Here is a 26,171-nt window from a genome sequence, read left to right as displayed (position 1 = left end):
TTCTATTAATTTAAAACTATTTAATATATCATGCAAATAAATTAAAACTGGTACAATATATTATTTTTCAAATATTCAAAAATATAAAGTATTTAATTAATCTTGATAAAATTTTACTTAAATAATCATAATAAGATTAAGTTATATCAATATAATTGAAATATTCCTCGTGTGTATATACACAAAAAGTTACGTTAAACCCAAATATGGAAATCTTCTATTCAGGAAACGGGTAAACAATCTGACGAAATTTTTTGACCCAATAGCAAAACTTAATGATCTCGAGAAAGTCAGAACTCATGATTCTTGAACATGAAATTTTATTTATCAGCCAAAACACTTCCTAAATAATGTTCACAGAAATAAGCAAAGTTCTTTGGGTGAGAAAGGAGATTCTTTAATTATGAAATGATGAGATTATTTACAAGCCTAAAATTTGTGAGCAGTGACGACCCTGGAACTCAAGCCTTGAGTGAAGGGCCCAAGGCGGCATATAAATTTGAAGTACATGACATATAACTTTTTTTTTAGGTGGTAAGTTTAGTGTAAATATAGCATCTCCTTCAAGTGAGAATCAATGCCTCAGAAACATTGTTTGATGAAACAAGGAACAAGTGCCTACCACCTGCACATCTTCCCGCCATGACTCATCTCTGGAAACCTTTCCCGAAAAATCCTTGAAAGGAGTTCCCCAGCCCGACGCTGACAGCTTCTGCCAAAGACTGTGCCTGAAAATTATGATGACTGAGAATCCTGGAATTCACCAAGCATAATATTTCGAAATAATTGAAATTTGAAAAACTTATGGACCAATCACTGTAACAATATGAGGATTACCTCTTGAATGGTTTTCTTTATATTAAAGGCATCTTTCACTCGAGCATCCAAGAAAGCCCACGTATCGCGGAAATCTACCAGAAAACGAACCCCAAAATTGAGAAAAGTCGTCACAGCTTTACCACATCAAGCTATAAGCAGGGTCTCAACCCCATTTATTCAATGTACAGATGCCACCAAAAAAAATATGAATGGAACGGCGATAAAATTCTTTTTTTTTTTCTAACAGTTAAGTTATCAAATTAATCCTCATAAATTGTCATGGAAGCAAACAGGGGAGTCTTGATTCGAGAAAACAAAAGTCTTGATTCGAGAAAACAGAAGTCTTGATTCGAGAAAACAGAAGTCTTGATTCAAGAAAACAAATGGTTGTTACAATCATAGAACCAGAAGTTGACTCAAATGAATGATCATAGAAAACCACTAGTGCGCTTGGCAAATTATAAGAATGCTTGTGTCTTTTTAAAAGGGAAGTCAAGAAAAACAAACCAGGAGAGCTATCTGTCAGCATATAAATCTCAGTTGTCGAGTATATTCCTCCAAGGATAGTGCGCTTGGCATACCAATCAATGTCAGAGGCCTTATCACCCGCAGCATGCCAGATCTCATCCACAAGAACTGCTCTCTGCTTAAAACTTGTAGGAACATTTGCAGGTTGCGCCTGTAAAGAAAATATTTCCCAGAAACTCTTTCAGATCTACACTTCATATTTGTAAGCCTCTAACCAGGGAAAAAGGACTAGGCTACCTGAATGCTAAGAGCATGAGGCCATGTTGATATATATGGAGCTTGCATTTCTAATCGAAATCTGATAAGCTTAGAGATGCAATCACTTGGTGTCAAATTTTTTAAACTCTCATCAGACTCAATTTTATCGACAAGTCTTTGTAAGCAGTCATCCATGAAATACTGAAAAAAGTTTTAGAACAGCAGACAAAAATGGTCACTTCTTATAAACTAATAGTGGCAACCCATTAAACTTATTATACTTAATTATACCAAGTATAATAAACAAGCCGGAGTATCTGAATAAAACAAACCAAAAATAATTAAAAAGTTGGCGAGAATTCATCCATTAGGAACTCATAACTGAATACAGCAACCCAGAAAATACTAATAAACACGATCTACAACTCTTGAAATAGTAGCTCAAAAATGGTCAAGTCTTAAAATGATAGGATGCGAGTGAGAATATGTGCAGACACATGCACAAAATGAAAGTGAGGAAAAGGGATATATAACTTGGTAATTATTATGAGCCACTTATTTCATACAAAAAAAAAAAACAGAAAAGCAAGAACAATTTTCTTCCATTATTACATTATCGACAATCACAGTGTATACAACTATTATTAAACAGATTATGAAACATTCACTATGCTTTTGGACACGTTATACCTCAGAAAGAAAGTAAAATAAAATAGTCACTTGAATATTAACAGAGAAAAATACGAATTTTGAGCTTTTCAACTATTTTCTAAATCACTTAGGCAACAGGAGACAGCAAACTCAACTCCTAAATTTTCTGCTTTTAAATTGTTCTTGCCTTCTTGGCGAGGAACACTTTTCTCCTATTGCGTTAGAGAAGATGGTTAGCAGCATAACATCAACTCAAAATGTGATTGGGGTACTGAAAGAATTATTAAAAATCCCATCGTAATAACATGAAACATTATGAAGCAACAGAAGACAGTACCATCCTGCATTCTACCTGACATAGAATAACAACAGCAAGAGCAGCTGTAGTCATCTTTTAAACACCTAAAAGCATCAATGACTAACGAAGATTTAACAAACACCTCTAACTTCAATCATCACAGGAAACGACTGCTCAAAATAGTCACAACAATCAAACAGGATATCACCACTCTACTACACTACTCCAAATCTAATAATCAGAAAATACTAATAACAATCACTAACAAGAGAAAAACTATGACAAATACCACACACAAAAGGAAAGTGAAAATGAGTGAGATGTGATAAGAATAAAATACAGGAAAATGCACCTCGACCAGTGCAGCTTCCTTCCTGGTCAAAGATCCGACTATAGAAGGGGAAAGGCCAACATCCCTAGCTCCAGCAATTAGAGCTGCTTCGGTCCATCCCAACTTTATCTGAAAAGCCACAATTTCAAAATCACTTTGGCGTGTCGCTATAATCAGAAGAAACCCTTGGAATTTATATACACGATAAGAAACAAACACGTGGATATGAGTTTCGGAAAACTGAATTATCAAAATATAGTAGAACGAGGACGGAATTGAAAAGAAGAGGAATAGGATAAATAAACGAACGACGTAAGGGAGCGAGGCCTGAAGCACGCGAGCTTGTTGGTCCTCGTAGTTGGCTTTAGGGTTTGCGGCATCTTCATCCGTTGACGAACTGGAAGAAGCTGAATCTAAAGAGTTAGGGGTTTCGGTGGTTGTGACGACGGGAATGCCACGGTTGATAGAGTGTGGATCGGGAAATGGTTGAGGCTCTGATGTGAAAAAGCGCGAAGAGAGTACCAACTTCTGAGGAGGCCGGCATCGGAGGCCATAGTTGGTATTGTAGTAGTACCTTGCACCGCCCAACAACCGCTTCGCCGCCGTTCGATACATTTCGCCACCACCAGTGTGTTTGGAAAACGCATGAAGGAGTGATAGATGGGTTTTCTCGTTTGAAAGAGGACAAAAATAGTTTGAATTGACACGTAGCAGAGAAAATGTGTGCCACGTGTCCAACTATCTGCCAAGAATAATAAAATCATAGTTTTGAAATTTACTTACCTTTTCTAGAAATGCAATTTTAATCTTACAAAATTTTAATTAGAGATTTTTTTTAATAACATTATTTTTCTTATAATTTATCATCTAATTATTTGTCTAAAATTTTTTACGTCTATAAATAATAATAATAATATCAATTACTTATTCACATAAACTACTTATAACGAAAGTCAATAATTAAATTTAATATATATATATATATTATTCTGTTGAATATACTAATATTTGAATAATATATTAAGAATAAATAAAATTACTTAATTTTAGTAAATTGAAGGATTAAATATACATAACTAAAATTTTCATATAAATCAAATTGTATAATTACAAGAATAAAAAATGAATTTATATAAATATGAAAGAAGTTTTAACTTGTTCATAAATATGTTAAAAAAAGTTTTAAGAAAATATGAACATAGTTTTTTAAACAAAATTAAATTTATTTATGGTATTCTAGATTGAGAATAAAAGACTATGCTCGTTTTTATTTAACATGTCTATAACTTTAGGCTTCAAGAATTATTATTTGAATTATTATTTGATTTCATTCCACCTTAGTACAGAATGATGGGAGATAAATAATGCTTCATTGCAACTCCATCCTTTCCTTTTACACCTCCAAAATGACTAATATACCCTTATACTTTAAAAGAAAAAAATATTAGAAAAGTAACCGGATTTCATATATTATATCAATGGATTTCATATATTATTGCACCTCTCACTCACTCTGTGACTTTCATTCATTCTCTTTACATTTCTATATGATTTTCGGGTGTGTATTTGTGTGGTTGGTGGTGGTTAATGATTGTGCTTCGTGGTAGTTTTTTTTGTCGTTATTTGTTTATAACTCTTATTTTAGAAATATTTAATTTATCCATCTTAGACTTGCAAGTTGGTTGTAATGACATATCAAAATAATTATATCATGACTATGGAACTATTACACTTTTTCATAACAATTAATATATCAAAATAAAGATCACAATTAGGTTAAATGTATTTTATTATATATTTAATGTATTATTTAATTACAATATCTCAAGTCTTAATATGATCATATAATTAACCAAAAGATAGGACTATCAAAACCTATTCTTGATGGACTTCGATAAGAGGTCTCATATAATATAATTTCTTTTTGTCGTTATTTGACTAACTTGTTGATTTAAACGTTGAAGCATTGCTCGTAAACATACATTCCATTATTCTTTATGGGGTTTGAAATAATTCTTCATTATAGTTACGGTTTCACTCACAGATATCGAAGATGCATCTTCGGTCAAACACGTGCCGTTTTAAATAAAAAAAAATTATGTAAGTTATGACTATATTATGGATACAGAGTCATGGGTAATCTTTATATTGTAATATGTATTCGAACTTTTTAATTTTCAGGAAAAAAAACCATTGACACTTTATTAATTGCATGCGTAATATACAAGTGTGTAACCACAAAAAGAGGTAATAAAAACATATAAACAAAAACATATGGATAAAACTTAGGACATTAGACATTTGGGAAGGAACTTGTATTAACTAACTTTAAAAGAAAAAAAAAAGATGTACAAGAAGAAAGGAAAGGGGAGAAATGAAAAGCAATCCCTTGGATTTGATATAGGAGAAAGAAAAGAAGTGGTAAATCCCAAAATTGTGATAATACAGGGGGGATGCTGCTGTCTAAAAAATGATTTCATTTTATAAGAATAGCATATAATTTACAAGGGCTGCTATCAGCAGAAAAGAGGCACGGCATTGGACTTTGACATTTCTCTTTCTTGACAAGGACAAAAAAATGGGCAAAACTCCAAGCTTCAGCATCTTTCAATTTATGCCCTATTTCGTAATATTTGTACTCAGATACATGACATGATAAAGTTGATTAAAAACATGTCACCATGCATGCATATGCCTCCGATTTTCCTCCCCCTCGTGCCTTTTTTTCTCTCTCTCTCATCATTCATTCTCTTTCACCCAGCGTGTGTGTGTGTGTGTGTTTGGATCACATGCACAGAGTCATTAGTTGTCGGATATGTGAAGAAGCTGAAGAGCAATGTTTCCTAGGCCTGCACAATCTCACCTACAAAAGGCAACTCTGTACTAAGCTAGAGATATTGACAGAACAACCATTAAACCTGAACCTCCTCTATCCTCCTAATGGCTTCTTTCATGTTAAGTCGTTGGTCGGGGTTGCTCTCCGTGCAAGCAGCCCCTATTTGGAGAAGTTGCAGCATTTGATTCAGGGAGTTAGAGTGACTGCTCTTCAACTCTGGATCGATCAATTCCGCCTCTCTTCTGTCTGAGATTGCAGTTAGCACCCATTGCACCACGTCAGTGCCACCCTTGCCATTGCTGTGATACTGAGAAGGGAATTTCCCGGTGATCACCTCAAGAACGATGATTCCGAGGCAGTAGACGTCGGTTTTCTGTGTCACACGCTGGTATGTTACGTAATCTGGAGTTTTGTATGCAAACATTGTCTGTACGGCGTAGTTGTGGTTCATGAGAGGATGAAAGGCGAAATCTCCGAGGAGAGCTTCGTAATTATCAGTTAGCAGAACATTGCTTGATTTCAGGTTTCCATGTGGCAGGTCTTCGCTAGAAAATTCTTTATACAGAAACCCTAACCCTCGTGCTATTCCCTTCACGATTTTCAAACGGATTGGCCAGTTCAGGTCCGAATGACTCGATCCTCTGTCACCTGAAAAACATTTTACCGAATCTCCTTTAATTATACATATCACTGTATATATCACCTTGCATGCATGCATGCATATAATTTTCATTACTCCAATATGTTTTTGAAAATGAAAATGAATAGTTAGAAATGAAGGTGGTACCGTGCAAGACGTATAACAAGCTTCCTTTGGGCATGTACTCTGTGACGAACAGCTTCTCCTCCTTTCGGTAATGGTAAGCGAGAGGCGTGATGATGTTAGGGTTTCTGATTCTTCCAAAACGTCTCATCTCGGCGTCGAAGATGTCTCTGCTCACTTTATTCATCTCCCGCATCCGCTTTACCACCACAGACAACCCACTGGCCATGGCGGCTTTGTACGCCGAACCCAGCCCACCGTTTCCGAGAACCTCCGCCGCAGCCTTCATCAGATCAGGCAACCCAAACGTGCCCCTCTCGTCGTTCACCATCACGAGGTCACCAATACTCCGCCCCGCCCCTTTCTTCGACGTCGTCGACTCCTTCTTGCTCCCATCGGAGGTTCCCCTGCTGTGGTTGGTGCTTGGCACGTGCACCTGCACCACCTCTTCCGCGTTATCCCTGCTCATCACGCTGAAGTCATCGTCGCGTTGACGCTTGGATCGCGCCATGACGAAAACGCCGGCGAGAACAGCGGCAATGAAGATGATAATAACCACCTTTAATCCCCAACCGGGGCCTTCACTGGCCGCGGACTCACACGGTTTATCCAGCGGCATCCCGCAGAGTTCAATGTTGCCGGAGAAAGATTTGGCGTCGAAGCGCGACATGGAGGAGGGGATTGGGCCTCGGAGCTTGTTGTTGGAGAAGTCGAGTGATTTGATGTCCTGTTTGAGTTCGGGGACGGGGCCGGAGAACTCGTTGTTCTCGAGATGGAGCTCGGAGAGGAAGCGGAGGGTGGTTAAGGATTGGGGGACGGGGCCGGAGAATTTGTTGTTGGAAAGCCATATTTTCTTCAAGGAGGCTAACTGGGAGAAGAAATCGGAGGGGATGGGGCCGGAGAACTTGTTGTTGGTCAAGTAGATGGCTTTGAGGACTCCGAGTTTGTTGAAGGGAGGAATGGGGCCGGAGAAGTTGTTGTTGACGAAGCTGATGGAGCGGAGAGAGGGGATCTGGGAGAGGGCTTCGATGTCTATGGTGCCGGAGAGGGAGAGGTCGGTGAGATGGAGGCTGTTGATGACGTTGTTGACGCAGATGACGCCGACCCAACGGGAGGAGCAAGGGTTCTGGTCGGGGACCCAGGAGGAGAGGGATTGGGGGTCGGAGAAGGACTTTTTTAGGTTGAGGAGAGCTTGGTTATCCGAGAGAGGATGGGAGAGAGGGAGGAGGGAGAGGAGGAGGAGGAAGAAGAATAGGCGAACAGCGGCCATCGCCGTGCCGGAAATCTTATGCGTCCGGGAGAGAAATGGACCGCTGCTCGGAAAGATTGAGGTTCTCTGATTGTTTTGGATTTGCCTTTTTTTGTTTTGTTTGTTGAATTTGGGTACCCACCTACGGGAATGGAAAACTACCTAGCTAGGTTGTCGTGCGTGTTTGAGAGATGGAGCTCCCACAATTACCACCATTCTAACAATAGCTACCTCGCTCTCTCCTTCAAATTTTTCCCATTAATTTCGCCCACTCTTGACCCTGTCACCTTCATTTCTGGCCTTTGCCTTTTGCGGCTGTCAACCACTCATCCATGCACGTATTTTCCCTCCACCTCCCATGCATCCCTACCTCTTTCTCTCATCCTATCTACTCTATCTACAATATAAATAAACCAAACATACCTCTCTAATATTATCTCTTTTCTATTCTTTTTTTTTATTATTTTAACGTTAGATTTTTTCCATCCATCAATGTTAAAAATAGCATCTCCAAACTAGTAGCTGGTTTCAACTTGCAAAGTACATGTAGTAAAGACTAGACTGAGTTAACCAAATTTTACACCAGTAACAGTTCATCTTGAGCGTAAAGCTTAACACTGAATTTCACTAATTTTTTTAACTTAGGGTGTATGTGCTGATATGAATGTTGGAAAGGTTCATAAGAAGGAGGCTCATCTGCATCAAGCTCCAACCATGTTGGATGGTGTTTCATGGTGTTTGATGGTTCATGAACTATAAAGTCGGTACACCATCTAATATTTTGAACACATGTTATTTTTTCATTAATTTCATTATTTATTTATCATTGCACTCATGTATTTTAAATTTAATGAGAAAATGACGTATGTTAAATCAAAATATTATAAAAAGATATGTATTAATTTATCATTGTAAAAAAAAAACAAGAAAGACATAAAAAATAACTAGACTATAAAGAAAGGAAGAGAGTTAGGAGAAGAGGTTTACCTTTCAAAAAATAAGAATGTGATGGAATGATTTAGAGGAGGAATATAAAATAAAAAATAATAATTATGATATTAAGAAGAATAAAAAAACAATCATAAACATAACCAGATATGATATATTTGTTCGTATTTTAAGCAAAATCTAGTAAGTCAATTATCACATGATTCTCTTCATCTAGACAACAAAATTTCCCCAAAACAACGTATACATTAGAATTTCTTCTCAAATATCAAGTGGTTTATTTCAATTTAAAAAATATACATCAAGTTTTCATGAAGAAAAAAAATGTATGAATTAACCTGAATTATTATAAAATTAAACTAAATTTTAAAAACAATTTTAAAACTATTATGAACTATTTAAACTATAATACAAAATATCATATTAAAAATATTATCTTTATGTATAATTAACTCATTTTAATGTTCTTTTGATGTGAAATATATTGAAACATTGCTAATTTTAAAGTTTCGAACTCCATTACTTTTACTATGGTCCCGAATCTAAGGGTTGCAAAGTACATGAGTAAAATCGAGTGATAGACGCTGAGTAAAACCGAGTGGTAGACGCTCGAAAATGTCTTAGAGCCGCTCGGCCCGATGATCACAGTTAAGCGCAATTAAAGTCATAACAGCTACTGTTAAGCGGTTAAGGTTTGCATTAATAACCATTAAGAGGTAATTTAATTTGTCATATTCCTTTAAACTCTATAAATAAGGGTTTAATTTCGAGATAAATGGACCTTTTGACTTTTGATGATTACTCATAATATATCTTCAGAGAAAAATTTTGACTTAAGCGTTACAAGTTTACAAGGACAGTCGGTTTGTCAGAGCTCAGAGTTAGGAAAACGTTCGGAAGAAGGATAAACGGTTATCCTCGTCCCATTTGAACAGAAACAATTATCATTTTGTCTTGATATAAGACGTTCTAAGATTATGATTTTATTCTTTAAATATATAAAAAAAAGTGTATGTTTAAATGAATTTTAATCTTGGCTTTAAGTTATATAATTGTTCTGAACAAATATCATAAAGAATAATCAATTTTGGACTATATATAAACATAAATAATCATGTTACAATAAAATGTTAAGAATTTGTAAAATAATTGTTTATAGATTTGTTTAAGTTCGTATGTAAACTTGTTTTACTTCCAAACTAATTATTTTGTTGATATTTTGTTATCTATGCATATACTTTTTTTAAAATAATTCACCATTTAAGAAATTAAGAATGTATTATTGATATTTAATTATTATAAAGTTTTTTTACAGTGATAATGACTAATAAAACCTTACAAAAGCTATTTCAACCTATGTCTATAATATTGGTTACCAAACTTTGTATTTATTGATTGAACCATCAACACTGTATTCGATTTGAAAACATATTTGCACCCCTATGCAATGTTTGCTTTCGGATGAAGGAATTAATATGTAGTTATTTTCCAAATTCTTAATCTCTTATTAATCTCTTAAGTCACAACATCTCTCCATTAAGATAGAAAACCACTTTATGATAGAATTGAGACACATTCACTTGATCATCAGCAATGAAGTATTCTTGAAAAACTTTGATTATAAACAAAGTTTAAATGTTGGAGACAGAATTCAACAAAACTATTAAAACTATTTGATTTTATAAATTGAGACTTTAAATAGAATGTTTATATAAGGAGCCCTCATTTATAGCAATTTAATTATATGTTAAAGGCACAAAAACGATTTATTACATAACTTTTGTATTATATCTTCACCTAATAAAGAAACATAATAAAAACAAAATAAAATGTCCTTATAAATCATTGATTATTTTCACGTTTAGAGAACCAACCTTAATTTGAAAGTAACACTCAATAACACGCATTCATCAATCACTCATCAGGGTGTAGTTCTGTGTTAACCTCATTGTCACACTGCGATGTTCTTCTTACTTTCAAAGTAAAGTAATAATATTTTGAATAATGAATTTTGCATTCTACATGTCAAATGTGCATGTTAATAAAAAACAAAAGTGTTACAAATATTATCCAGACACAATAAATATACTTATTACATAAAAAAGAGTTAATAATCTACCACTCTTTAACTTTTTAGAGTTCAATAACTATGTATAGTTAAATAATTTTTTTTCCATATTTTACTTATCTAAATCAAAAAATTTAAACAATTAAATATAAATTTAATTTGATTTGAGTTAATGAAATAAGAAAAAGCTAATTATCCATCAATGTGTTACCTTTTAGAGTTTAGACAACATTTGATCAACAACCCCCGATGGAGACATTATCGTAGGAGCTAAACAAATGAGAAAAGATGTTCTTTGAATTTGATATGAAAAGAGAGAAGTGATTAAGAAAATGAACTTAGAGTGTTTATGAAAGTTGTTGATTCAAGTGTATATAAAATTACATAAAAAGCATAAAAGTTTATTTTTTACGGAGAGAGAAAAAATTGAATGTGGGTGTGGAGGCAGTGAAATTGTAAAAAAAGAAAAATATAGGGAGGAAGAATCGAAGGATCCATGTGGAAGGTGATGGTAACTTAGATTTTGAAGAGAGTGTTGTTTCCGTATCGTTGTCTTCGGACCCAGCTTCCATTTCCACTCTGAGACCTTCCCTTTCAATTCACTCCAAATCAAATTCAATTTCATCATTCGATCAGACCCTCCTTTTTCCACCAAGCCAATCCATGAGTTTCCATTGACCCACGTCTCCGTCACCTGCCAAATCCAACCCCGCTTCGCAAAATGGTGGAGACCTCCACGCTAGGGCGCTTCCACCACCAAAGGCTCGACCTTCGCCGCTGGCTCCCCGCCTTCCTCACCTCGCACAAAACCCTCTTCACCGTGCTCTGGATCGCCGCCTTCGCCTCCCTTTTCCTCTGGCAGAGGAACATTGTCGGCGGCTTCCTCGTCTTCGGCGCCCCTCCGGCCAGGCCCATGCCCAAGCTCCGCCCCACCGCCTTCAATTTGACGGATTTCGGAGGTGTCGGTGACGGCGTCACTATCAACACCGAGGCCTTCGAGAGGGCGGTTTCCGCGATTTCGAAGTTTGGGAAGAAAGGCGGTGCGCAGTTAAATGTGCCTCCCGGACGCTGGCTTACGGCGCCGTTTAATCTCACCAGCCATATGACTTTGTTTCTAGCTCAAGATGCTGTTATTCTCGGCATTGATGTCAGTTATCGTTCTCCCTTCTTTGCCTTTTTTTTAACTTACTGTTAATTTTGTACTGTTTGTGTTGTTATTTTTAATATGAAGGATATTAGGGGAAGTTGTTAAGGTGGTTTGCACGTGTAACAAAAGAAACAGTAGTGAAGAGAGTAGATTGTGTGATCTTTAGTGTTGTGAAACTACGGAGAGAGATTGGGGTAACTTGTTAAGGGATCTAGTAGTAAACAATTTCTCTGGAAAAATGTCTTTAGCCTGATCGAACAGCGTTGTGCTGTCTATTTAGCTGACGTTACCTAATGTTATTAAATGATGTATTGTAAGAGTAGAACTGCTTTGTCATTTATAGATTTTTTCAAGGCTTGGTGGTTGTAGTTTGGCACTTTGGTTATTGTGACGGCAGTTGTTTGGCACAATTTTTCTTTTTAAAATAACCTTGGGTTTTATTCTAGCTTGAATATTACAATACCTTGAGTCCATCTTGCCAAATGATTGGGAGATAGAAGGTGATGTCATCCACAAGATCCAAGAAGGTTTGCATGAAATGGAACAAATCTTGTGATATGTGATAGAAAAATACCACACAAGCTCTTCGATCACGGAACCATATGATCTGTGTTGTTGTACGGGACTGAGTGTTGAATAGTAAAGAGAGAGCAAAGAAATGCAGTTACATGTGGCAAAGATGGTATTACATTGATGGAGTTGTTACAAAAGGCAAGACAGGATTAAGAAGATGGTCATTAGAGAGAAAGCTTGTGTACCTCCCATTATAGAAAAAAATGGTAGAATTTCGTCTTTAGATGGTTTAAGCCTATTTTAGAGAACACTTGAAGAAGCACCAGTGAGGAACATTTATCATGTAGAAGATAGTTCAATGGTTAGTGATAGTGGGAGACCAAGCAAAACTATTGGCCAAATCATTAAGCGAGATTTGGAGCTAAATTGTTTATCTTTTCACTTATACATGATAAAACTTTTGGTGTTTTACAATCTATGTTGCTGATCCCTACCTAGTGGGAAAAGGATAATCTGTTCCTGTATTGCTGTTTTGATATGTAAATTTCCATTGTGGTAGACATATACTTCAATTTAGTACAAGAGTAATGATCAAGCTTGGAGCAAAGTATGGTAGGATTACTGAAGAGGTCCTCGAATTATAGGTGATCAAATTGATATAAAGAGTTGTACAACATGAAATAATAACAGATAGGCTTCTGTTTAGGTCATATGCTGTTGTTGTACAACATAAGAAGTCCTAATTAAGATTTAAAGAGTAAAATATTGCTTGATTTATCTTTTTGAAGAGTTATTGTACCTAGATGATAACAAACTTTGATTTTGTCAAGAGTCAGTCTTCTGGTTTGCTGAATTTCTTCATACGAGCCACATTTCTGTAAAGTATGTATCGACAGTTGGAAACATTGATACCCATCATAAATTTACCGGTCTACGTTGTGCACTTAGCTTTGAGAGGGAGAATTTGGACAGTTGAACTTAATATCAATGATCTAGATATTATCACTGTTGAATTTAGCTTAGAGGAGTGCTATCGATTCTTTTTTTCCAAATCACATCATTGAGCTCTTCAATTATAGTTACTTATATTTGTAGTTTTGTCTTTCTCCTTGATAAATCTATCTCTTACATTGTATATTCCTTCCACTCTCATATTTAAACATTTTACTTACACTATATTTGTCACTTATGTGATGGATGACAGGATGAAAAATATTGGCCACTGATGGCTCCATTGCCTTCATATGGGTATGGGAGGGAGCATCCTGGTCCACGATATGGCAGTTTGATTCATGGTCAAAATCTTAAAGATGTTGTGATAACAGGTTAGGATTTTTTATCGTGCCTACAATGTTTGAAGGACTAAAAAGTCATCATTGTTCTTGAGTTCTTTACTTAGTATCACTGAGATTGGAAAATATGAAAAATATCTAAGAGAGTTCAATGATCTCTTTGTGGATTTATATTTATACTGACACTTGAATCAGTAGAGAAACAAAAATGATATGATGATTTACACATAGGTGTGAAATAGGTAATAACAGATGATTAAGCTATTCTATCAAGTTAACTCTTTCACATAAATTAAGCAATGCTAATGCTCTTCCTCAAGTTGCAGCATTGAAATAGTATGTACCAAGCTTGAAACATAAATTTCAGAGTTCTCTCAAGGACTTGGTCTAAATGAGTGATGTGATTGCCTTGTATTCAACTTTGACACTAGATTTAACAACATTTCATTTCTTGCTTTTCCAAGAAATAATATTTTCTTCAATGAAAATACAATAGTTGTGGAATGCCGATCTATAAGAGTTCCTACCCAATCAATATCACAACTGATTGGACTAACCACAGGTTTACAATTCATATCTATTTCTTTTAGAATATCTAAGGCATTTTTTTTCCTGAGAAATAACAATACCTTCTTTTGATTGAGCTACTTTGATACCCACAAAATACTTAAGACAGTCAAGATCTTTGGTCTAAAAAATGATTGCATAAATGCTTCTTCAATTGAAAAATTTTAGAGGCATTATTCCCTCTAATGACTATATCATTAACACATATAATTAAGTACACACATTTCTTAAGAGAGGTATGACCATAAAAGACTAAGTGATCTATTTCACCATATTTCAAGCCAAGTTTGTACAATGTGGTTGAATTTGTCAAACCAAGCACGGAGAGATTGTTTAAGATTGTAGAGAAATTGATGCAATTTACTAGCTAACTCACTCCCTTGAGCAACAAACTCAAAAGGCTACTCCATATATTTCCTCTTCAAAATAACCTAGGAAGAAATTCTTGATATCCATTAATGGAGGGACCGATGACAAATAACAACCATGGTAATGAAGAGTTGAACAATAGTAAATTTTGGTTATAGGAGAAAATGTATCACCGTTATCAAGATTGTATATGTGTATGTACCCATTGGCAACCAATCTCACTTTAAGGCAGTCAATTTTACCATCTAGCCCAACTTTAATAGCATAAACTCGCCTCTGTCCAATTGTCTTCTCAGGTAGAAGAGAAAAACAAGTTCCCATGTGTGATTCTAGTCAAAGTGCTTCTTATACATTCTTAGGAATAATGATAGAGAACACATTAAAACAAAGGAGAAAAAAGGAGACAACAAATGATAACTTAGAAAGTTGTAAATAGGATGAGGATTTTGGTAGAGCAACTACCTTTCCAAAGAGCTTTTGGTCAGGCAAGATCTTCATTATTGAGAGTTGTTGTTAGGTTTTTGCGTAAGAGACCTAACTATTCTCGCAACACCCACTCACGCCAACGCCAATAACAAGAGAAAACAAAGGAAATGTGTATAAACTCTGTAATCGTATGTATTCACTGTAACTGTAAAACGAAAACAATGACAACTCGAGAGCCTAATCCCCCTCAACAAGGTCCAAGACCTGTTTACAAAACGTAAGGAAAAGACTGACTACCATCAGATGCGCCCTCGTGATCGCGATTACGGCCTCCCAACATATGAATGACTTCTTGAAGATCTTGGCGGATGGCCGCCGTATCTTGTCTCAATGACACTGTTTCGACCTTTAATCCATCTATAGCAACCTCCACCGCGTCTAGCCGGCTCTCTACCACGTTCAAGCGTCCCTCATTTCTTCCCTCCATCTCTCATAAGGATCCGGCAGGTCGGACCAATTTGTTACCACCTCTCCCAACTTAGCTAGTCAATCCATACCCAAAATTAGGTCTACACCCCCTAATTCAAACACATAATACTGCTCTGTGATCTCTACTTCTCCCATCTGTAACACTACTCCCTTGCAACATCCTAAAGTTTTCTTCCTCTGTCCATCCTAAGACTGCTTCCACCTTCTCCTGATCCATCTCTACCCCTTTCTCAGATATTAGATGGCCTAAGTACCTGATATGAGTTCTTCCAAATTCACATTTTTTGTGGTTGGCGACCCATCGTTGCTGCATCAATATATTCAACACACATCCCACATGCTCCAAATGATCTCTCCAAGACTTACTATATACCAGAATATCGTCGAAGAATACCAAAACAAACTGCCTCAAGTGTTGTTTCAACAAGGCATTCATTGCACTCTGGAACGTGGCCGAGGCATTGGTGAGTCCAAATGGCATCACCAAGAACTCGTAATGCCCTTGGTGCGTCCTAAAAGTTGTTTTTTGGATGTCCTCCTCACCCATTCTGATTTGGTGGTAGCCGGCTTTGAGATCTATCTTAGAGAAATATTTTGCCCCTCTCAGCTCATCAAGCAATTCTTCTATCACGGGAATGGGGAACTTATCTGGTATAGTCACCCTATTGAGAGCTCTATAATCTATGCAGAATCGCCAACTTCCATCTTTCTTCTTGACAAGGATGACTGGGCTAGAATATGGGCTAGTGCTGGGCCGAATAATCCCCATCCTCAACATTTCCTCTTTTCATAAACTTTCCACTTCCTAACAGTTGTGGTATGGGTCGATGATGGTGAAGTTATTGGAAGAAGGGAACTTACATGGTAACGATAGAGCAATATCCTGTGTCCTGCATTGATAGAACAGAGGAGGTGATGAAAGCTTGGGTGAACTTGGAATAAGAGAGGGATTTTGAGAAGTGGTTTGATTTGGAGTGTCATGAGTAGGGGATGGCAATGATTGAACAGTGAATGCATTGCTTGATGAGATGAACATGACAACTGAAAGACAACAGCCAGTAACGTTGGACTGTAGTGGACAACAGTGAATGCATCAGAGAGTGACGAATAGAGCTGAATCAACCTCCTCTGATTCCAACTTGAGGCTTAAAAATATGAAAAGTGTAGAGAGTTCAATGGTCTCTTAGCTTATTCATTCATTTATGTGGATGCTTACATTAGTAAAGAAACAAAAATGATATGACGATCTACACATAGATGTCATATAGGTAATACAAAAGATGAGTTAACGTATTCTAGCAAGTTAACTCTTTCCCATAAGTTAAGCAATTCTAACAATATCTAATGTCATTGTAAGCACATTAAAGTTTAAAGTCTCAATGAAATTAATATTGTTGAAACTTTTCCTTAAAGTTTATTTGATTTTGATATATTTTCAAAGGCTAAAGCATTTGGTGAACAACAACCAGAATAGTTCCTTATTGACTTATATTGTTTTAAGTGTTCATATCAATTGGAATCAATTATATTTCTATATTTGAAGAGAGATGAATTGATTTAGCATTTACTAATACTTCCTTGATCTATTTTAGTTTGGTGATTGATAAACAGCCTGGCACCCTATACCTCATTTAAGGTAAAAGGCTTAGCATAGAAGTCTTTTGTGAGCAATACAGTAATTAGGAGGCAATAATTATCAGGATAAGCAATCCTAGAACTGCAATGTTTTCCTCTTTTATCTCGTCCTCCTCTTACCTAATGTGTTGCTTAAGCATTATTTATAAATTTATTTGATTCCATCTATTGTCATAACTGACAGGGCATAACGGTACCATAAATGGCCAAGGACAAGCATGGTGGCAAAAATTTCGCCAGAAGCGTCTCAACCACACTAGGGGGCCACTTGTTCAGATCATGTGGTCTAGTGACATTGTGATCACTAACATTACTTTGCGTGACTCTCCTTTCTGGACACTTCATCCGTATGACTGCAAAAACATCACAATAAAAGGTGTAACTATACTGGCTCCAGTGTTTGAAGCTCCAAATACTGATGGCATAGATCCTGGCAAGTATCTTCTACCGAATACAAAACTTTATTTCATATCTTAATTGTGTGGTCTATAATTTGGTAATTAGTTCTATCCTATCAATAAGGAAATAGATCTCGACAATGGGGTTAGGGTAGCTTCATCTTGATAGTTGGAAATAACAAAGAAACCAACCTGAAGAGACGTCATGTTTAGGAAGTTGCATAGAAGGGAATTAGTATTATTATGTATGGTGGAAAAAAGGGTGGAAGCTTAATCCTGGAAATATTTTGATTTTTATGTCTAACTGAACCATTCAAAGTATGAATATGTACTCGGATTGATTCAGTGGGAAAATTATTATACTGGCAGGAATAGGTTAATTGATCTTTTTTCTTCTTTTTTGGGTAAGCTTGTGTGAGATGTCGGATTTTTGGGAATTGTGTTTCAAACATGTGGGTGATTAATTTTAGAACTTAGTTTTGCATAACATATGTGAGATGTTTGGTTGTGCACAAACATGATTCACAATTTATCTGGCACTGGTTATACTTTATTTGGTTAGTGTTTCAATTATCAAACTGAGGAATCTAAATTTAATTGTAATGTTCATCTAATTTTATTGTTTGTGTGAAGAATTTTAGTAATCCCTACTTTCTATGATATGAACAGACTCTTGTGAGGACATGTTGATAGAGGACTGTTACATAAGTGTGGGAGATGATGCAATTGCAATAAAAAGTGGCTGGGATCAGTATGGAATTTCATATGGAAGGCCTTCCATGAATATAATAATCCGAAACCTTGTTCTTCGCTCTATGGTCAGGTAAAACCCTAGCAAGGCCAATTCGTATGAAAATAATCTGCTAACCTTTCAGCGTCTTTTTATTTGGGAAAATAATCACCTACTTCAGGAAGCTTCCTGAGAGAGCTTTTCCAAACGTATAAAAATAAACTGCTCTTATATGCCTGCATAAATTTAAGAACCTAAGTGCAAATGAATTCCATGTATAGCTGCTGGTCTGTGATAGAATGCAACTTGTTTTTTCTCATCTCTGCATACTGTTGTAATATAAATACCCTAGGATCTCGGGTTTCATGTCTTATCTGGCTTTATCAATCACCTGAACGTATAGCAGTACAGTGTATGCCAAGCTATGCAATTCTACTAATTATCAACCAACCAGCATTTACATGTTTGCCATTGTGGCATACCTGATTTAGTTTTAAGATTTGTTTATTCTTCCACCAGCATGAAACCGTGTGTAATTTGTGATTGGTTTGAAATCACCTCACTCACAGGATCTCTATAATATGTTGTTCATAAGCTCCGGATTAGTTAACGGCTGTCAAACTGATGACAACTTTTCCCATTGTGCATAAATCAATCTCAGTTAATGTTGAGGAGAACTGGTTGCTAGTCTGTGTCTGTCTGTCTATAATAACTTGTATTGAGTTCTTCATATCTTCATAATTTTGTTATGAAATGAAACAGTGCTGGCATCTCAATAGGCAGTGAGATGTCTGGCGGAGTATCCAATATCACGGTGGAGAATGTTGTTGTATGGGATTCTAGACGTGGTGTGAGGATCAAGACAGCCCCTGGACGAGGAGGATACGTGCGCCAAATAACTTATCGGAATCTGACGTTTGAGAATGTCCGTGTTGGGATTGTGATGAAGACAGATTACAATGAACACCCTGATGATGGGTATGAACCCACGGCACTCCCAATTCTGACAGACATAAGCTTTACCACGATCCATGGCCATGGGGTTCGCGTGCCAGTACGTATACACGGCAGTGAAGAAATTCCTGTGAAAAATGTGACTTTTCAGGACATGTCAGTTGGTCTAACCTACAAGAAGAAGCATATCTTTCAGTGTGCTTTTGTTGAAGGCCGTGTAATAGGGACCATCTTTCCTGCTCCCTGTGAGAACCTTGATCGGTACAATGAGCATGGACATCTGTTTAAGCGTTCTTCGTCTCAGAATGTCACAGATATAGATTATGATTTTTGAGGTCTCATCTTCATTAAATCTCGGCCTTGTTCCTTTTACGTAGGCCTCAATTTATGTCTGTATTACATGATTTTTTAGGAGGTTGGAGAAGTCAAGTCCCACTTTTTTTCTTTTCTGAAGTGGAGTTGTAAATACAGAAAATTTTCATATGCTTACCTAAGTTTACTAGATTACACGATTGCGTAGTCCTTGTGCTTTGGCCAGTTTATTGCAAGCTAGATCTTTACACTTATTTCTCATTGTGCTCTCATTTTATCTGCCGAGGAAGATTAGTGCAGTCCTGTTTCAAGCTTCAATCATATGTCACTTTATTAGATAATTTTATATAGAATGTATCTTTTTCAATTTAACATACATACTCTTAGTTATTTGTGTCAAAACTAAACAACAGTATAAATATAGTAAAAAATATATTTTCATGTATTTTACATCTAACGTATATTACCGTGTGTATATATACATATATTTTAACGGTGACTTTAAAGGTGAAATCATTGCTTCCTGCGCTCCCACGTTAACGAGAAAATACTCAAAAGCTCTTAACACTGTCACTGTCTTTATCACTGATGTTTCCATTATCAACCCTTCTGCAGATAAAGAAAAGAGAAGGAAAAACACGTGAAAGCAAGGAGAAGAGAGAAAATGAGAAAAAAAAACGGAAATATATTTTGTGTTCTAGAAAACTCTCTCTGAGCCGCATTTTATGTAGAGATGTTTAAAAAATAAAAATATTATATATTTGTTGAAAAGTTTGTTCCGAAAATTTTATTTTGAAAATTTTGTTTCAAAATATATTTCATGCATTCTGAAAATTCCACTACATTAATTTTTTTCTGGAAAATTTTTAAAATATATAATTTGAAAATCATATTTGCAAAAGGTAGAATATCATTTTAAAAGTTTGGAAGTGCGCAAAGCAATTGTAGGGCTGCAAGAAGTAAAAGGCGGAGTTAAAATATCAGAACAACTCAAGTTGATCTCTCCTCTAATATCGCTGTCAGTAATAGTTGGAAGATATTTTGAGGGTAGGATAGGCCAACTACCCTATGAAAATATGACAAACATGATAGCATGTCGATAATCAGTGTGTAAATTGAACTACTTCTGTAACTAATTCTCATAATAAGGCGTGTTTAAACTTTAATCATTGACAAGAGAATGTTTACCCGTCTTCCATTTTCATTTCTTTTGACTCCTCTTTACAAATAAATACTAGAGAAATTAATGTTATAACGTGTCCCTACATGTAATATAAGTAATATAAACAAATTAATCAGGTTCCAATAATTGTTGAAAAAAGCAAGAGTCTTTTTTAAGGTGGCATTAATAGATTATAGGAAATGGTTTATAGTCTGCGTGATGGTGATGAACACGAATATCACGTGGATGTGTACAAGTAAAAACAATGAATGTGTGGTGGAAAAGTAGGTGTCAAATAGAAAGGAACAAGAACCTAAGCAGTCCCTTAACAATCACTCTTCACACGTGACACTTCTTTTATACCTATAATAGGTAGGTTCATGAATTCCAACTTTAAATTTTAAAATTGTTTTTTTATCATAAGTTTATGAGTAAATACAAAGATTTGATGTTTTTTAATGTTGTGAAAAGACAAATCAAGATATTTTCTTGAACGAAGGTTAATTATTAACTTTTTCAATATGATATCTTTTAAAAATTATACATTTTTGTTATCAAATTAGTTTGATTGAAATTGAAATAATAAATTGCACTAAATTAATATTTTTGACATTTTTTTGTTCCTTAAAATTTAATTAATCTAGTATTATAATAAATGCTCAAACTAACATAAGTTTATTCTTAAAAACGGACAATTATAATTTAAAATCTGAAAATAACTTCAATTTAAATTTTCTCTTCTTATTTCCAACTTATGTAAACGTCTCAACGCTACATTTTTACTTATTTTAATTATTAATTAATTATCAGTACTTTACTGTTGCTTAAATTCTTATGTTTATTAAATTATTTATTTATTTAATATATAGTAACAAAAGTAACCTTAGCTACGGGACAATTTTTTTACTTCACATTTTCTTACTTATATATACACCCAAGTATATACGAATTAAAGTTTTGATATATATTTTTTTTAAATTAAATCAATTTAACTTTATCTCTTAGAACTAAGATAAATTTATTTTTAAAAACACATAAACTATGATTTAAAGTTTAAAATTTGAAATCGATCTCAAATTAAAATTTCGCATGTTCATTGTATTGTAATAATAAATGCTAGAATTATTTTTCAAGTATAAAGTTTATCTGATTCAGTTACTGATTAACTGTTAATTTTTATTGTATTTTAGTTTCTTATGTTCACAAATGTATTTATTTACTTAATTTATATCATTTAAAAAAAACGTTTACGTTATACTATATTCCTTACTTATATTAAGGTATCAAGTTACCAAGTTTTTTTTTTCAAATAGATAATTTAAATCTTCTAGATAGCACTACTTCTATTTTAGTATTTATTTATCTCTCTTTTCTCTAATGAAATCGCATTTGCATATACAATTTTAGTTTATTAATTATGTTTTAATTAAATTGTGGTTACATATCCGATATTAGTTTATTATCATTTTTTTAATGAATTTGTCTTTAGATGTACAACTTAAATTTTGTTTCTTGAATTAGCAAAAGTTATCCATCTTATTCAAACTGTATACGTCAAAAACTTGTTCTTGTAAAGAGTGTTACCAATCATATTAAAATTGACACCAGCAACACATAAATCCCTCCAACACGATTTCGTTAAAAAATAATAAATTAAAATTGTATAGGTAAATACAACATCATTAAAAAAATTAATAATAATTTAAATTCATACCGACAAACATCACTTCATGAAAAGAAAACTATCCAAACAAAATCCTATTATCTAAGACAATTTTTTCACTGTAATTTCGAACTATTTAAGTTATATCATATATAATATAAATATAAATATAAAATGTGGGTATATAATAATTGATGACACGGTTTGTTCATATGATCCTTGCCGCTTGTGTGAGCTGTTTCACAATGTCAGAAAACAATAAAGTAAGGTATCGACATTAATGACACTGACCCACGCAACGCAGTCTTCAAACAAAGCCCGGACCCAGCCCAGCCCAGAGGAACCCAACCACGTACTTTACATATCAACACGTGGTTCAGACCACTCTTAAATAAATAAAACAAACGCAACTGGCGAGGAATATTACAATAAAGCAACGTCAAAGTCCACTCCTACATTATGCAACAACGCAAGGTTGTATGGTAGGTCATAGGAGGCAACCAAGTAAAGAACCAAAGCATTACGAAAATTTAAAATTTAAAAATTAAAAATTAAAAATTAAAAAGAAAAACACCCATTTATTCCTCGTGCTTCAATTTCCTTTTCCCTCCTCCTTCAATTAAAAATTCTTATCACTATATATAACACAGCAAACCCTTCCGCACCAACATTAACAACTTACAACGCATCAGCTTCCTGTAGTTTTTCTCTTCATCTTCTGCTGCTGTCCGACCCACCAATTCTGACTCTTCCTATACCGCCTTTCTTTTCTCTGCTGCCTTCATTTTAGTTTTCTCGCCTGAAATGTCCACCTCCTCGGAGTATTCAGGATTTTCCGGTAACCGGCCGGTGAAGACGACGCCGGAGAAGTCCACGTTCTCTCAGACTTGCAGTCTATTGAGTCAATACCTCAAGGACAAGGGTACATTCGGAGACCTTACTCTCGGGATGACACGCACCGTCGAAGCAAACGGTATGATGCATTTCATTTTATTTCCCATTAACCCTAATTTGTTCAATATTTTTAATTGTTAATTATTAATTCCGTTTTTGGTGAAACCGTGGGTTAGGATTTTATTTTTTTAAATTTAAATCTTTGCTGGGTTTGCTACCGTATTCAATTTCTCAAAATGTATTAGATACTTGTAAAAAACGGAACTGTTATAACTCATGGATTCCAAATTTCCCTTCTTTTCCGGAGAGGACAAAAATATCGTAAGAGGGAAGATGCGAATAAAAAAAACGTGAAACAATTGTGTTTTGCTGTTGGATAGAAATTCTAACTGTGCGGATTTTTCTCCTTGAAATGTTACGGATATTTCTCTGATAAAATTGAAAGAAATAAGAATGGATAAATGGTGTAGAAATGGCTATATATAACAGAACTGTAGCATGTGTGTTCCTTGTATGTTTTATACACGAGTTGTTGATCCTCCGTGTTTCACAGGTTCTTCTTCTGAAGCATCGTGTCACCCTCCAACAACCATGGAGTTGTTTCCCACCATCTTGACCCAAAGGAACCTTTCTGTTGTGGATTTCTTCTCTCCGGAGCCTGCTTATCTTCACCAATCAGAGCTTCCAACTTTTGTGAATATGTCAAGGTGTGTTGTTGTGTTTGTTTAAGTAATTCTCAAGTCAAGTCCCTTTTTGTGTGCAACAAAGCAATGAACCATCATGACTGCATACTTAATAAGTGTTCCTGTTTTTTGTAATCATCTACAGTGGTTTCAAGTCTGTGGAGAAGGAGCCCAAATCTGCTCCTTTGACAATCTTTTATGCTGGACAAGTGATTGTGTTTAATGATTTTCCCCCTGAAAAGATGGAGGAGATAATGGCACTGGCAAGCAAGGGAATGCCCCAAAGCCCAAACTACCAGGCATATGCTCACACTAGAAACCAGCAAGGAAATCATACTTCCTTTGTTGCTAATGTCCCTCAACCATCTCCCATACCAACTGTTCGAGGTACTTTCTCTTTTTCTTTTGATCTCCACTATTGTGAGATGGACAAAGTTAATCAGTTGTATATAAATTTTTTTGTTCTGATCATAATTTTATCTCTATATAGATCTTCCAATTGCGAGGAAAGTTTCACTTCATCGGTTCTTCGAGAAGAGAAAACACAGGTAAGACTCTTGAAATAAGCAAATTTTGTTTGGTTTAGGCCATGTGCTCTTTTCCATAAAAATAAGAAATGAAAATGAATTGATCCAAAATTTAAAACTAAACTAAACTTTTGCCATGTGCATGTTTCATTTCTTTTGGAATTCAAAACTAAACTTTTAAGCTTTCTATTGGAGATTGGTTATTTGAATCTGAAACAGTCTCATGACAAAGAATAAATTAATCCAGTTCCTTGTGCAGATTGAATTTCCTCTTTTCATACTGCAATTGATAATGTAAAAGTTGTTTTGGTCTGATCCATTAATCTTCTTTTTTACTGTGTTTTGCAGAATTGCTGCCAATGCGCCATATCAAATAAACAATCTCAACTCTGTTGCAAATAAGCATGCCGCAGAATCCATTCCATGGCTTGGATTTGGTGTTCCATCAAAACAAATATGAGGAAAATTGTAATTTTAAGTAGTTTTAACCATTTTTTTCTTCTTTGTTTGATTTGCTAGCTCTTTGTGGTGTTAGTTTCACATTGCTTTGACCGTGGCAAATCTAAACATTAGTAACAATAGTACAGTATTAGATGAAGGTTTTGATTTACAATTCTAAATTATTTGCCCTGAGTAGCGTTTCTAATTATTGTGTTCATTATTGTAATTTTATTATTTCATCGTACTTGATTTTTAAGTAATATTTTGATAAATGTTCTAGTTGTAACAATCTCTTAGCCCGTATTTCAGGATGGAAATTTACAGCCATAAATAAATATTGATGAGAAATAAAGTAGGGTGGTGTAAAATAAAATTATTTATTTTATCATAAAAAAACTTAATCATACTTGCAAAATAAGTATCTTTCACCATCAAACTTATGAATGAGTTATTTGATAAAAAAAAATGTCGAGCCCATTTAATTAAATTATTTATAGTATTACAGCATAAATTTGTATCAGTAGATATCAACACGTCTAAAAAGCAAGCAGAAATAAAATTAGTGCCTACAACGTGGTTTTTGCATTGAGTAGTTTCTTTCTTTGTGCATTCTTTTATACAGCTAGAGATGTTGGAATCCCACATCCAAAACTTGGAGTATTTCTTACCTACTTAACTTCACAACTATAATTGGATACTATATTCCACGTCTCTTAGCCACATTGCTTGTAACTTCCTAATTTGTGCTTTCTTAAAATATTATCATCAATTAAATTTTCATTGACTAATATATACATTTCCTTTACAAGAGGAATAATTATATAGATGTACTATTTTTATTATTATAGCTAAAATTTAAATATAATCAAAATAGCCACAATAAAATATAAATTATTTTAAACGTGGTTGTTATCAATTTTGTACTGAGATGATATGCACATAGAAAGGGAACACAACACAAGATAACACAACACAACAAATAAAAAAAAATATTATTATGTATGCATTAAAGCATCCTACTAATTTATTCTAATACTATGTAAAAAAACCTAAAATGTATGAATCTTCCTTTTTTGGTGTTTCATCTTACATCTCCAATATCTTACCTTACACCTCTAATTTTTTTGAAAAATTCCATTTTTATTTACACCGAAATATGTGATTTCGAAATCAATTCATAAACTTTTTTAATAAAAAAAAAGTTTAGACAAAAGAATCAATCAAACAAAATTAATAAAAAAATTATAAAAACTAGCTATTGCTGGAATTAAATAAAATGG

At 34.7% G+C, this 26,171-nt stretch overlaps 4 protein-coding genes across 4 annotated transcripts; 2 read left to right on the top strand and 2 right to left on the bottom strand.

Annotated features, from left to right (window-relative positions):
- Positions 1-303: 303 nt before the first annotated feature.
- On the bottom strand, positions 304-3,482 carry LOC108337085 (uncharacterized). Its single transcript, XM_017573533.2, has 6 exons — positions 3,135-3,482; positions 2,847-2,954; positions 1,585-1,746; positions 1,327-1,498; positions 838-911; positions 304-728 (listed from the first exon to the last, which is right to left on the bottom strand). Exons 1-6 carry the CDS (start codon positions 3,438-3,440, stop codon positions 648-650), a joined length of 903 nt encoding a protein of 300 aa, XP_017429022.1. The 5' UTR covers positions 3,441-3,482; the 3' UTR covers positions 304-647.
- A 2,255-nt stretch (positions 3,483-5,737) lies between these two features.
- LOC108336738 (pollen receptor-like kinase 3) lies at positions 5,738-7,694 on the bottom strand. The gene is made up of 2 exons (XM_017573204.1): positions 6,449-7,694; positions 5,738-6,309 (listed from the first exon to the last, which is right to left on the bottom strand). The coding sequence occupies exons 1-2, from the start codon at positions 7,692-7,694 to the stop codon at positions 5,738-5,740; spliced, it is 1,818 nt and encodes a 605-aa protein (XP_017428693.1).
- Positions 7,695-11,130: 3,436 nt separating this feature from the next.
- LOC108338282 (probable polygalacturonase) lies at positions 11,131-19,746 on the top strand. The gene is made up of 5 exons (XM_017575068.2): positions 11,131-11,836; positions 13,554-13,674; positions 17,312-17,560; positions 18,195-18,348; positions 19,018-19,746. Exons 1-5 carry the CDS (start codon positions 11,411-11,413, stop codon positions 19,541-19,543), a joined length of 1,476 nt encoding a protein of 491 aa, XP_017430557.1. The 5' UTR covers positions 11,131-11,410; the 3' UTR covers positions 19,544-19,746.
- Positions 19,747-22,981: 3,235 nt separating this feature from the next.
- On the top strand, positions 22,982-25,096 carry LOC108337421 (protein TIFY 10A). Its single transcript, XM_017573945.2, has 5 exons — positions 22,982-23,319; positions 23,794-23,947; positions 24,069-24,310; positions 24,414-24,471; positions 24,799-25,096. The coding sequence occupies exons 1-5, from the start codon at positions 23,151-23,153 to the stop codon at positions 24,908-24,910; spliced, it is 735 nt and encodes a 244-aa protein (XP_017429434.1). The 5' UTR covers positions 22,982-23,150; the 3' UTR covers positions 24,911-25,096.
- The last annotated feature ends 1,075 nt before the right edge of the window (positions 25,097-26,171 follow it).

The sequence above is a fragment of the Vigna angularis genome, chromosome 1, assembly GCF_016808095.1.
Source record: "Vigna angularis cultivar LongXiaoDou No.4 chromosome 1, ASM1680809v1, whole genome shotgun sequence".
In the NCBI taxonomy this organism is placed as follows: Eukaryota; Viridiplantae; Streptophyta; class Magnoliopsida; order Fabales; family Fabaceae; genus Vigna; species Vigna angularis.
Note: the sequence above shows the minus strand (reverse complement) of the source record. Positions and strands in the feature narration are given on the sequence as shown.